Here is a 15,049-nt window from a genome sequence, read left to right as displayed (position 1 = left end):
ATTACTAACTGAGGTAAGGGTATGGCCTATTTGCAGAATTATGTTATGCCTATGAATTATTAGCAGAATTTCATATTGTGTGTATGTATGTTTGATGACTGGTAATGGTTAATTTCCTGTAAATTGTGGTTGGCTGGGGGAAAATGTTGAATGGTACTTTTGTACTTTTCACAATTCTAAGAACTTTACGCTTAGAAACCATCTGTTTAACCATTTCTAGGGGAATAATATTGTGCCGGTACAGTTGCTGTCAGAACAATGTGTGCAGGTTGATAAATTGCACATACTGTATGCTCACAACTATCCAAGCTTTATGGCAGATTTTTACGCATTCAAGCGGATAATAATTGTTAGACAGCTCAATGTTAGCACAGTCCACAAAGGAACAGATTAACATGATTACTTTATGCAGATACATTTTATGTCACTTGCAGATCTACACATCACACTAATTTGATTTTGAGACTTGAAAATCTTCAATGTAAATTACACCAATTCCAATGATTCCATTATATTAACAAATGTTTAATTTATAAATGTGTTTTAAAATATGTTTTTTAACTTTTTCTTTTTTTGTCAAATATAAAGTTCTCCAGGTGGGGTCTCTCAGAGGACTGCAGTCCACCATGTCAGAGGGAAACGGGAGTGCAGTGACTGAGTTTGTCATCGTGGGGTTCCCTGGACTCAAAGCTAAATACTACGGCCTGGCCTCTGCCGTCATGTTCCTGGTGTATGTCTGCACTTTGCTGGGAAATGCCATATTTCTCATGCTGTTCACAAAGGATCGCAGCCTCCACAAACCCATGTACATCATAATTTTAAACCTGGTTGTGTCGGACATTCTGTTCAGCACTACCACTTTGCCAAAGATCATTGCCAGATACTGGTTTCAGGCAGGAACCATTTCATTCACCGGCTGCTTTGTGCAGATGTACTTTGTGCACTATTTCGGAAGTGTCAATTCCTTTGTGTTATTCATAATGGCTTTAGACCGTTACGTGGCGATATGCCACCCTCTCAGATACCCCATGATCATGACAAATTTTAATGTGTGTATGCTCCTTGCCACTGCCTGGCTGATCTCGAAGGCTGGTCCGATGATGATGGTGATCAGGGCGTACCCTCTGCCTTACTGTGCATCAAACAGAATAGTCCAGTGCTACTGTGATCACATTTCAATCACAGTGCTCGCGTGTACCGACAGGGCGCCTTACGGCTTCCCGGCCTTCATTGCCGCTATGGTGGTACTGCTTGTGCCGCTGGCGTTTATCGTCTTCTCCTACGCCTCCATCATCGTGGCCGTGATCTGGATCGCCAGCACGGAGGGTCGCCTCAAAATGCTGTCCACCTGCAGTGCCCAGCTAATCATCATCGCCCTCTACTACCTCCCCCGCTGTTTCGTGTACCTGGCGAGCATCGTGGGAATTAAATTCAGCAGGGATCTGCGCATTGTCATCATCATGCTGTACAGCCTGCTCCCACCCATGATAAACCCACTCATATACTGCTTGAGGACTACGGAAGTGAAGCAAATCCTGCTGAAAAAATTTAGGGGACAAAGGGTGCATGTGCAGAGACAAAATATCTCTACTCTTTGCAACTAAGCCATCAACAGAATGGTTTTCCTCGAAAAAAGTGAAAATATGCCTTTTTGGGGAAACTACTGGCTATGAATATTGCACTGTACATTCAAGCAGGCACATCAGCAGCAGAATTAAAAACAGCCAGAAAGGGATTTTATTTGTATTTCCTTTACAAAGCTTACATGGCATCAATAAGGATGATGTCAAAAAAATCTGAAGATTGATCTGTGATCAATGTGGATTTCACTCCAAAAAAGAAAACATTTTCATTTCAGAGAACGTCTGTTTCCTGAGTGCCTCTTTTCTCAAAATAAGGATAAGATAAGAAATGCAGTTAAGTTTACCTTGCACCACAGCAGGAGGGAATAGCTAAGACAGCAAAGCATATGAAGTTGGACAAGCAAGTCCCTGCCAGTCACCAATTAATGAAATATTATCAGACTACTCATTACTTCAAGATATGTCTTTGAAGCCAACCACAAGCAGTAAAAGAAATCAATTGATTTTTTAGGTAGAGTGCAGTTTTAGTGCAGTTCCCAATTTGTTCCAATAGCTCCAAATATCATTTGGCATTGCTGTTTTTTATGAAGAAGCCAACATGGTCATAAAAAAAGAAAATATTTTAAATAACTACAACCTGTACAAGAGACCTTTACAAGAAATAGGTTAAGATATACAGGATAGTATATAGCCTATAACATATAATTGGCTTTAGAAATATAGCTTTGTCTTTATTTCCATCAATAACTACAGTGATTTTTTAGCTGCTACAAAGTATTATTGATCACTATCAAAAATCAAGCTTATTTCCTGGCCTGGTGGAATAAGATGCTAGCTACAATTCAACAGTCGAGTAGAAGCAGACATTTTTCCTCTTGGCTATTTTTAATGTTTAATGTTGTGTCTGTTACATCCAGTGTTATTTAGCTAGCCTGTTGTATAAATATATACATATATACATTTTAAAACAACATCATCAAATTGAACTGGGGGTTGCGACAATCACATGGCTAACTTGGGATCAACATTAAAAACAAACTGTAAATGTTTTTTAAAAAGAAGAAAATGTTGATAACCATATAACCACTCTACCTAGATGGATAAATAATGATTTCATTAAGTTACATTTGCACAAATGAGGCAAAATCTGTGAACTTCTGGATGAACAGTGACATAAAAGAATCGCTTCTGCAGTGACATCAGATTCAGAGAATCACCATGAATAAAGTTACCTTTGCTAACAGAATAGGTAGGCCATACAGCTGACAAACAACCTTCAAAGAGTAGCCAAATAGGCCATTAACCCTTAAGGAAAATTGTCAAAATAAATTCAAGACATTCATTCTGTAATGAAAAAACAATATCAATTCCACAAATAAACAGAACAAAACTATTTAGCGCACAAAACGCAAGCCTGAGGTCCTGTTTCACTCTAACATAAATAGCAAGGCTACATTTAGAAGCAAATGTAAATAGGTTATAATACAGCTAAGCAACATAATAACAAGCATTACATTTATTTGCACTGAGACGACAACTGAGGAAAACTTCTGTCAGCCTCAGCTGCACGTTCAGTCTCAGATCAACATCAGTCTAAGGAAGATAAGTTTGCCTCTTTGTGACTTACACACTTGAATTGAGTAACCAACTTTTTATTTTATATTTTCTTTCATGCCTTATGTTGCTTCGGAAACTCACACACCGAAAGTACCAATGGTCTGACTTTCTTTTACAGCCTTTTGCCATTCAATGGAATATGACTCACTTGTGTAGGCCTAGCTGTCTTTGTAACTCTAATTTAGTCACTTCTGTAAAAGTGCTTTTTTCATATGGTATTTCAGGTATTTCACACCTGTACTTATTTGTAAGTAATTTCCCAAATACAGCCTACTAATTGGAATTAATGTGTGTACTGTTTCTTCATTTTAATAGGCCTACATTCAAATTCCAATGAATCCATATTCTTTTTAAATCTTCAAATAAACATTTACTTCAAATGGATGTTTATTGTCTTTTTGTCAATTATTATCATTATTACTATTGTTCTTATAGATGTTGGGAGGAATTAAAGTATATTCAATTTTTACATGTACAGCAGCAGAAAAACAATATGTTTGACACAGAAGAGAAATCCCCATTCACACTGTTAAAATATTCACAGGTGTTTTACTTCAAGTGCTTTGTTAACACTCATCATACAATCAAGGTGAAATTAGGAAATAACTAAAGAAGAATAAAAAGCAGTGTACATAGAAAAATACACTTTCCCCATATTGCATGAAGCCAACAGGCTCTACTCTCAAACATATAAAAAATGTAAACATCCTGTAAATGTGAAAACAACACATTTACAGGATCACATTCAGTTTGACACAATTATAGCCTCTAATCATGACATATTAGAAAGTGGCCTATACATAAAATAATCCATGAATTTTTGTAAGAATTGAATATGCCAGTTCTATACCACACATGTATTTAATATATTCTGTATACTCCGTTATAGGTGATTCCTGAACGTGTTTTACAAACGTGCACATGGGCAGGTCCCGTTGAAGAGGGAGTGGCCTTCTGGGGACCGCCCGCTGACATGAAGGGGCATGTGAGGGACAGGAGTGAGCTGGGGGAGGGGACTGTGAACCCCAGTGTGTGTGCAGCCCCACAACGTTATGGGGAGCTGGGGTGGGTCATGTGACCCATCCAAGGGCTCGGACAACGCCTCTGACTGTAATTGTGCAGGGACTGTGTGGGCCTGGCGTGGTGGGGCCCAATGTGAGATCTTTTTATGAGGTTGGAAATCCCTGCTGGCACCACTGTGTGTGCAGGTGTGCCTCTGCTTTGGATCATGTCCCCTGAGGGCTTCCCTGGAGGACCAGGTTAATTATCTTTACACTACAGGCTTCTTTCTGGGGGTGGTGGACCGGTGTTCACCTGCTGTGTGCATGCTTGTTGATTCTGATGCTGGACTGTTCTCTGCATTGCAGGTCAAACCACAGAGGAACTCTGTGGGAGGCCAACTTTAGATGACGATTGTGTGTGTTTGTTTTATTGTCAGTGTCTCTTTATTCACTCAAATGCATGGTATCGTTAGATAAAAATCAAACATCTGTCAATGGGAACACTGTTAACTGGGGTGGTTTATTTATTTAAATAAAGCACATATTTAAGATAGAGTAAAAATAAAAGATGAAAAGCCTTTTTCTTTTTTGGTTATAGAAACTGTGACTATTCCAGTTGTCCATAGTGTGATTTTATTCTACTGTAGGCATCATTGGCCTATTTATTTATTTTGATGCTTAATAATGGCATTTCATCATATAACATGCCAACCTGTGTGCCAGTGCTGATGTAACCTCAATGAGACCAGGTTCACCACAATTGACAGTTCAGCAAAAACATCTGTTGGGAAATAATGTCATTGGTGCGATCATCTTGCCCTAGCTGCTTTTAAAACTGGACAGAAGGGTGATTTGGATCAATAACAGCAATTTAAATCTATTTTGAGGTTTCACCACAGCACCTCTCAGATCTTTCTGTGTGTTGGTAGATAATGAAGAGATATAGAACTCCTGAAAATCAGAGCGCTGGGTGCCATGATGAAACAAAATGTCATTTTTAGAGGACCAAAACTTTGTAAGGAAAAGCCCTGAATCACGAATGAATGTTGTATTCAGAATTCATATCTGTGTTGTCTTTGGTCAAATTCAGATATATATCATTGTGGTTTCATTGACATTTACAGAGCTGACCCTTGGGTTTTGGTGGCCCTGATCAATATGTTGTTGTGGCCCCAACATTTATGAAACTTGAATTATGTGGCCCAGTGATGATTGTGGTCCTGAACGACTGAGTTTTTAATGCTAGCAGCTGGCATTGAAAATTTGTTTCGCCACAAACAATGAACCGCATTCTACCCAATCAGGTGCCAACTATGGGGTAGACTTCGACCGTTGTTCTTGTTGATCCCATCGGTCATTTATCCAATAGAACCCACGTACAGTACCGCCCATGAAATGGACATATTGGAGGCTATGTAACACGGTGCAGGGTGTGTTGGTGTAGGTGGGCTGGCAAGAAGTACAAGCAAGGAGAAAAGGTGTCACCAAACAGGCCAATAGGCCATATTTTATTACAGCATGCTGGGGGTTTTTCTTTGCCTGTATGGCGACACATTGACCACTGTATGCTCAGGAGTGTGTGTGTGGTGCCAGACCAGTGTGGTGTCACCTGGGAGCTGGGAAAAGACATCTTTAAACTGGTCAATTATCTCTCTCACCTCCTGGGCTGGGCGAGGGGCCAGGTTTGGCCCAATTCGTAGTTAATCCCAGGACATAATTTAATCTCTGGAGATGTAGAAGGTGCCGTTGGCGGACAAGCCCCGCAGTTACCCTCCAGAGTCCCTGTTTGCTGTAGCTCTGCTCCTGGTACTTGGTGGACTTCGCCATGGACCATGGTGAGGGAGATGGAGGTCAGAGAGTTCCAGGGCTCTCTCCCACCATCAACCCCCTGGGCCAGATTGCTGCTTCTCTACTTGGGCCTCGAGCGTGGGCAGCTGGCTGGATGGTCAGTTTGGCTGGAGCAGAGCATATCCCACGTGTTCTACACTCTTTTGACCAACTCCACCATCTCCCCCTGCAACCAGGGTGCATGTTGGCTGACCAGCTTCTTACTTTCATAAGGGAGGGCACGTAGAAAATGATCCATGGCCATCCACTACCTCTGCTCCAGTCAAGTGCTCTGGATGGAGCGACCTGTTTACGAGGCAGAGAAGGGTGACCATCTGGCTGAATGCGTTGACCCCTGTTTGGAAGGCCTAGGTGGCGACTTGTTGACCTGCTGAGGTGGGAGAGAGTTCAGCCCATGCCAGGATGTCAGCCTACTCTCTGTTGTCCCACAGATTGTGCACCGCCACCCTCTCAAAGGTTGAAAGGTGCACCTCGATATCATCAGAATCAGTCATCTTTACCAGGACGTCCCTTGCCTTGGGAAGAGTATATGGCAGCAGCGACCCCTGCCCGGTCCACCACTGAGAGCTGAACAACCTGGTCCGCCATGACCTGTGTCACTTTTTGGGCCTTGGCCAGCACCCTTAGCATGTCATCAATTGTTGCAACTAATTAGAGAAAACAGAAAAGCAAAAATGATCTGGAATGTAAAATTGGTCCATATAAATAAATCTGAGAAGTTGGCATGAAATCCAGAAACAGATGGCCCTCTTGCCGACCCCTGATCAACACCATACAAAAAGTGTTTTGTTTTGATTTGTGCCCTACAACTAGTTCTGTGAGGAAATTCTAAATTGTGAAGAAAAAAAAAGAAAAGAAATCCTCAAGGGTTTCAGCAGGTTTGCTCCTTGAGTCCCTAATTACTTGCCAGCCTTATTAAGTATGCTTTCCTTTCCTTCCTGGTTAAGCAAACACATTTAACTTTTTCTAAATGTTTTCATGAACATTTCTAGTTTCAGAAAGCCTTCAATCTTAATTATTCCTCTGGTGGGTCTGCTCAGTAGAGACTATTGATTGAAACAGGTTCATCTCTTTGGCAACATCCCAGGGATAAAAGTGACTATAAATATACATGTAAACACATTGGATTGCATACAAGGTGTGATTGTCTGCACAAGTCATTACTAACTGAGGTAAGGGTATGGCCTATTTGCAGAATTATGTTATGCCTATGAATTATTAGCAGAATTTCATATTGTGTGTATGTATGTTTGATGACTGGTAATGGTTAATTTCCTGTAAATTGTGGTTGGCTGGGGGAAAATGTTGAATGGTACTTTTGTACTTTTCACAATTCTAAGAACTTTACGCTTAGAAACCATCTGTTTAACCATTTCTAGGGGAATAATATTGTGCCGGTACAGTTGCTGTCAGAACAATGTGTGCAGGTTGATAAATTGCACATACTGTATGCTCACAACTATCCAAGCTTTATGGCAGATTTTTACGCATTCAAGCGGATAATAATTGTTAGACAGCTCAATGTTAGCACAGTCCACAAAGGAACAGATTAACATGATTACTTTATGCAGATACATTTTATGTCACTTGCAGATCTACACATCACACTAATTTGATTTTGAGACTTGAAAATCTTCAATGTAAATTACACCAATTCCAATGATTCCATTATATTAACAAATGTTTAATTTATAAATGTGTTTTAAAATATGTTTTTTAACTTTTTCTTTTTTTGTCAAATATAAAGTTCTCCAGGTGGGGTCTCTCAGAGGACTGCAGTCCACCATGTCAGAGGGAAACGGGAGTGCAGTGACTGAGTTTGTCATCGTGGGGTTCCCTGGACTCAAAGCTAAATACTACGGCCTGGCCTCTGCCGTCATGTTCCTGGTGTATGTCTGCACTTTGCTGGGAAATGCCATATTTCTCATGCTGTTCACAAAGGATCGCAGCCTCCACAAACCCATGTACATCATAATTTTAAACCTGGTTGTGTCGGACATTCTGTTCAGCACTACCACTTTGCCAAAGATCATTGCCAGATACTGGTTTCAGGCAGGAACCATTTCATTCACCGGCTGCTTTGTGCAGATGTACTTTGTGCACTATTTCGGAAGTGTCAATTCCTTTGTGTTATTCATAATGGCTTTAGACCGTTACGTGGCGATATGCCACCCTCTCAGATACCCCATGATCATGACAAATTTTAATGTGTGTATGCTCCTTGCCACTGCCTGGCTGATCTCGAAGGCTGGTCCGATGATGATGGTGATCAGGGCGTACCCTCTGCCTTACTGTGCATCAAACAGAATAGTCCAGTGCTACTGTGATCACATTTCAATCACAGTGCTCGCGTGTACCGACAGGGCGCCTTACGGCTTCCCGGCCTTCATTGCCGCTATGGTGGTACTGCTTGTGCCGCTGGCGTTTATCGTCTTCTCCTACGCCTCCATCATCGTGGCCGTGATCTGGATCGCCAGCACGGAGGGTCGCCTCAAAATGCTGTCCACCTGCAGTGCCCAGCTAATCATCATCGCCCTCTACTACCTCCCCCGCTGTTTCGTGTACCTGGCGAGCATCGTGGGAATTAAATTCAGCAGGGATCTGCGCATTGTCATCATCATGCTGTACAGCCTGCTCCCACCCATGATAAACCCACTCATATACTGCTTGAGGACTACGGAAGTGAAGCAAATCCTGCTGAAAAAATTTAGGGGACAAAGGGTGCATGTGCAGAGACAAAATATCTCTACTCTTTGCAACTAAGCCATCAACAGAATGGTTTTCCTCGAAAAAAGTGAAAATATGCCTTTTTGGGGAAACTACTGGCTATGAATATTGCACTGTACATTCAAGCAGGCACATCAGCAGCAGAATTAAAAACAGCCAGAAAGGGATTTTATTTGTATTTCCTTTACAAAGCTTACATGGCATCAATAAGGATGATGTCAAAAAAATCTGAAGATTGATCTGTGATCAATGTGGATTTCACTCCAAAAAAGAAAACATTTTCATTTCAGAGAACGTCTGTTTCCTGAGTGCCTCTTTTCTCAAAATAAGGATAAGATAAGAAATGCAGTTAAGTTTACCTTGCACCACAGCAGGAGGGAATAGCTAAGACAGCAAAGCATATGAAGTTGGACAAGCAAGTCCCTGCCAGTCACCAATTAATGAAATATTATCAGACTACTCATTACTTCAAGATATGTCTTTGAAGCCAACCACAAGCAGTAAAAGAAATCAATTGATTTTTTAGGTAGAGTGCAGTTTTAGTGCAGTTCCCAATTTGTTCCAATAGCTCCAAATATCATTTGGCATTGCTGTTTTTTATGAAGAAGCCAACATGGTCATAAAAAAAGAAAATATTTTAAATAACTACAACCTGTACAAGAGACCTTTACAAGAAATAGGTTAAGATATACAGGATAGTATATAGCCTATAACATATAATTGGCTTTAGAAATATAGCTTTGTCTTTATTTCCATCAATAACTACAGTGATTTTTTAGCTGCTACAAAGTATTATTGATCACTATCAAAAATCAAGCTTATTTCCTGGCCTGGTGGAATAAGATGCTAGCTACAATTCAACAGTCGAGTAGAAGCAGACATTTTTCCTCTTGGCTATTTTTAATGTTTAATGTTGTGTCTGTTACATCCAGTGTTATTTAGCTAGCCTGTTGTATAAATATATACATATATACATTTTAAAACAACATCATCAAATTGAACTGGGGGTTGCGACAATCACATGGCTAACTTGGGATCAACATTAAAAACAAACTGTAAATGTTTTTTAAAAAGAAGAAAATGTTGATAACCATATAACCACTCTACCTAGATGGATAAATAATGATTTCATTAAGTTACATTTGCACAAATGAGGCAAAATCTGTGAACTTCTGGATGAACAGTGACATAAAAGAATCGCTTCTGCAGTGACATCAGATTCAGAGAATCACCATGAATAAAGTTACCTTTGCTAACAGAATAGGTAGGCCATACAGCTGACAAACAACCTTCAAAGAGTAGCCAAATAGGCCATTAACCCTTAAGGAAAATTGTCAAAATAAATTCAAGACATTCATTCTGTAATGAAAAAACAATATCAATTCCACAAATAAACAGAACAAAACTATTTAGCGCACAAAACGCAAGCCTGAGGTCCTGTTTCACTCTAACATAAATAGCAAGGCTACATTTAGAAGCAAATGTAAATAGGTTATAATACAGCTAAGCAACATAATAACAAGCATTACATTTATTTGCACTGAGACGACAACTGAGGAAAACTTCTGTCAGCCTCAGCTGCACGTTCAGTCTCAGATCAACATCAGTCTAAGGAAGATAAGTTTGCCTCTTTGTGACTTACACACTTGAATTGAGTAACCAACTTTTTATTTTATATTTTCTTTCATGCCTTATGTTGCTTCGGAAACTCACACACCGAAAGTACCAATGGTCTGACTTTCTTTTACAGCCTTTTGCCATTCAATGGAATATGACTCACTTGTGTAGGCCTAGCTGTCTTTGTAACTCTAATTTAGTCACTTCTGTAAAAGTGCTTTTTTCATATGGTATTTCAGGTATTTCACACCTGTACTTATTTGTAAGTAATTTCCCAAATACAGCCTACTAATTGGAATTAATGTGTGTACTGTTTCTTCATTTTAATAGGCCTACATTCAAATTCCAATGAATCCATATTCTTTTTAAATCTTCAAATAAACATTTACTTCAAATGGATGTTTATTGTCTTTTTGTCAATTATTATCATTATTACTATTGTTCTTATAGATGTTGGGAGGAATTAAAGTATATTCAATTTTTACATGTACAGCAGCAGAAAAACAATATGTTTGACACAGAAGAGAAATCCCCATTCACACTGTTAAAATATTCACAGGTGTTTTACTTCAAGTGCTTTGTTAACACTCATCATACAATCAAGGTGAAATTAGGAAATAACTAAAGAAGAATAAAAAGCAGTGTACATAGAAAAATACACTTTCCCCATATTGCATGAAGCCAACAGGCTCTACTCTCAAACATATAAAAAATGTAAACATCCTGTAAATGTGAAAACAACACATTTACAGGATCACATTCAGTTTGACACAATTATAGCCTCTAATCATGACATATTAGAAAGTGGCCTATACATAAAATAATCCATGAATTTTTGTAAGAATTGAATATGCCAGTTCTATACCACACATGTATTTAATATATTCTGTATACTCCGTTATAGGTGATTCCTGAACGTGTTTTACAAACGTGCACATGGGCAGGTCCCGTTGAAGAGGGAGTGGCCTTCTGGGGACCGCCCGCTGACATGAAGGGGCATGTGAGGGACAGGAGTGAGCTGGGGGAGGGGACTGTGAACCCCAGTGTGTGTGCAGCCCCACAACGTTATGGGGAGCTGGGGTGGGTCATGTGACCCATCCAAGGGCTCGGACAACGCCTCTGACTGTAATTGTGCAGGGACTGTGTGGGCCTGGCGTGGTGGGGCCCAATGTGAGATCTTTTTATGAGGTTGGAAATCCCTGCTGGCACCACTGTGTGTGCAGGTGTGCCTCTGCTTTGGATCATGTCCCCTGAGGGCTTCCCTGGAGGACCAGGTTAATTATCTTTACACTACAGGCTTCTTTCTGGGGGTGGTGGACCGGTGTTCACCTGCTGTGTGCATGCTTGTTGATTCTGATGCTGGACTGTTCTCTGCATTGCAGGTCAAACCACAGAGGAACTCTGTGGGAGGCCAACTTTAGATGACGATTGTGTGTGTTTGTTTTATTGTCAGTGTCTCTTTATTCACTCAAATGCATGGTATCGTTAGATAAAAATCAAACATCTGTCAATGGGAACACTGTTAACTGGGGTGGTTTATTTATTTAAATAAAGCACATATTTAAGATAGAGTAAAAATAAAAGATGAAAAGCCTTTTTCTTTTTTGGTTATAGAAACTGTGACTATTCCAGTTGTCCATAGTGTGATTTTATTCTACTGTAGGCATCATTGGCCTATTTATTTATTTTGATGCTTAATAATGGCATTTCATCATATAACATGCCAACCTGTGTGCCAGTGCTGATGTAACCTCAATGAGACCAGGTTCACCACAATTGACAGTTCAGCAAAAACATCTGTTGGGAAATAATGTCATTGGTGCGATCATCTTGCCCTAGCTGCTTTTAAAACTGGACAGAAGGGTGATTTGGATCAATAACAGCAATTTAAATCTATTTTGAGGTTTCACCACAGCACCTCTCAGATCTTTCTGTGTGTTGGTAGATAATGAAGAGATATAGAACTCCTGAAAATCAGAGCGCTGGGTGCCATGATGAAACAAAATGTCATTTTTAGAGGACCAAAACTTTGTAAGGAAAAGCCCTAAATCACGAATGAATGTTGTATTCAGAATTCATATCTGTGTTGTCTTTGGTCAAATTCAGATATATATCATTGTGGTTTCATTGACATTTACAGAGCTGACCCTTGGGTTTTGGTGGCCCTGATCAATATGTTGTTGTGGCCCCAACATTTATGAAACTTGAATTATGTGGCCCAGTGATGATTGTGGTCCTGAACGACTGAGTTTTTAATGCTAGCAGCTGGCATTGAAAATTTGTTTCGCCACAAACAATGAACCGCATTCTACCCAATCAGGTGCCAACTATGGGGTAGACTTCGACCATTGTTCTTGTTGATCCCATCGGTCATTTATCCAATAGAACCCACGTACAGTACCGCCCATTAAATGGACATATTGGAGGATTTGTAACACGGTGCAGGGTGTGTTGATGTAGGTGGGCTGGCAAGAAGTACAAGCCAGGAGAAAAGGTGTCACCAAACAGGCCAATAGGCCATATTTTATTACAGCATGCTGGGGGTTTTTCTTTGCCTGTATGGCGACACATTGACCACTGTATGCTCAGGAGTGTGTATGTGGTGCCAGACCAGTGTGGTGTCACCTGGGAGCTGGGAAAAGACATCTTTAAACTGGTCAATTATCTCTTTCACCTCCTGGGCTGGGTGAGGGGCCAGGTTTGGCCCAATTCGTAGTTATTCCCAGGACATAATTTAATCTCTGGAGATGTAGAAGGTGCCGTTGGCGGACAAGCCCTGCAGTTACCCTCCAGAGTCCCTGTTTGCTGTAGCTCTGCTCCTGGTACTTGGTGGACTTCGCCATGGACCATGGTGAGGGAGATGGAGGTCAGAGAGTTCCAGGGCTCTCTCCCACCATCAACCCCCTGGGCCAGATTGCTGCTTCTCTACTTGGGCCTCGAGCGTGGGCAGCTGGCTGGATGGTCAGTTTGGCTGGAGCAGAGCATATCCCACGTGTTCTACACTCTTTTGACCAACTCCACCATCTCCCCCTGCAACCAGGGTGCATGTTGGCTGACCAGCTTCTTACTTTCATAAGGGAGGGCACGTAGAAAATGATCCATGGCCATCCACTACCTCTGCTCCAGTCAAGTGCTCTGGATGGAGCGACCTGTTTACGAGACAGAGAAGGGCGACCATCTGGCTGAATGCGTTGACCCCTGTTTGGAAGGCCTATGTGGCGACTTGTTGCCCTGCTGAGGTGGGAGAGAGTTCAGCCCATGCCAGGATGTCAGCCTACTCTCTGTTGTCCCACAGATTGCGCACCACCACCCTCTCAAAGGTTGAAAGGTGCACCTCGATATCATCAGAATCAGTCATCTTTACCAGGACGTCCCTTGCCTTGGGAAGAGTGTATGGCAGCAGCGGCCCCTGCCCGGTCCACCACTGAGAGCTGAACAACCTGGTCCGCCATGACCTGTGTCACTCACTGCTGGCCAAATTGGGCCTTGGCCAGCACCCTTAGCATGTCATCAATTGTTGTAACTAATTAGAGAAAACAGAAAAACAGAAAAGCAAAAATGATCCGGAATGTAAAATTGGTCCATATGAATAAATCTGAGAAGTTGGCATGAAATCCAGAAACAGATGGCCCTCTTGCCGACCCCTGATCAACACCATACAAAAAGTGTTTTGTTTTGTAAATTGTGAAGAAAAAAAAAGAAAAAAAATCATCAAGGGTTTCAGCAGGTTTGCTTCTTCAGTCCCTAATTAATTGCCAGCCTTATTAAGTATGCTTTCCTTTCCTTCCTGGTTAAGCAAACACATTTAACTTTTTCTAAATGTTTTCATGAACATTTCTAGTTTCAGAAAGCCTTCAATCTTAATTATTCCTCTGGTGGGTCTGCTCAGTAGAGACAGAAACAGGTTAATCTCTTTGGCAACATCCCAGGGATAAAAGTGACTATAAATATACATGTAAACACATTGGATTGCATACAAGGTGTGATTGTCTGCACAAGTCATTACTAACTGAGGTAAGGGTATGGCCTATTTGCAGAATTATGTTATGCCTATGGATTATTAGCAGAATTTCATATTGTGTGTATGTATGTTTGATGACTGGTAATGGTTAATTTCCTGTAAATTGTGGTTGGCTGGGGGAAAATGTTGAATGGTACTTTTGTACTTTTGACAATTCTGAGAACTGCTTGAACTTTACGCTTAGAAACCATCTGTTTAACCATTTCTAGGAGAATAATATTGTGCCGGTACAGTTGTTGTATCAACAATTAACTTCTGTTGCTGTCAGAACAATGTGTGCAGGTTGATAAATTGCACATACTGTATGCTCACAACTATCCAAGCTTTATGGTAGATTTTTACGCATTCAAGCGGATAATAATTGTTAGACAGCTCAATGTTAGCACAGTCCACAAAGGAACAGATTAACATGATTACTTTATGCAGATACATTTTATATCACTTCTACACATCACACTAATTCGATTTTGAGACTTGAAAATCTTCAATGTAAATTACACCAATTCCAATGATTCCATTATATTTACAAATGTTTAATATTATAAATGTGTTTTAAAATAGGTTTTTTAACTTTTTATTTTTTTGTCAAATATAGAGTTCTCCAGGTGGGGTCTCTCAGAGGACTGCAGTTCACC

General features: G+C 40.6%; 2 protein-coding genes across 2 annotated transcripts; both read left to right on the top strand.

The window, feature by feature from the left end:
- Positions 1 to 626: 626 nt before the first annotated feature.
- Positions 627 to 1,604, top strand: LOC133108301 (olfactory receptor 2AT4-like). Its single transcript, XM_061217774.1, has one exon. It carries the CDS (start codon positions 627 to 629, stop codon positions 1,602 to 1,604), a length of 978 nt encoding a protein of 325 aa, XP_061073758.1.
- Positions 1,605 to 7,834: 6,230 nt separating this feature from the next.
- Positions 7,835 to 8,812, top strand: LOC133108300 (olfactory receptor 2AT4-like). Its single transcript, XM_061217771.1, has one exon. The coding sequence runs from the start codon at positions 7,835 to 7,837 to the stop codon at positions 8,810 to 8,812; it is 978 nt and encodes a 325-aa protein (XP_061073755.1).
- The last annotated feature ends 6,237 nt before the right edge of the window (positions 8,813 to 15,049 follow it).

Source organism: Conger conger, chromosome 13, assembly GCF_963514075.1.
Source record: "Conger conger chromosome 13, fConCon1.1, whole genome shotgun sequence".
NCBI classification, from domain to species: Eukaryota; Metazoa; Chordata; class Actinopteri; order Anguilliformes; family Congridae; genus Conger; species Conger conger.
This window is presented reverse-complemented; position numbering and strand designations above follow the sequence as displayed.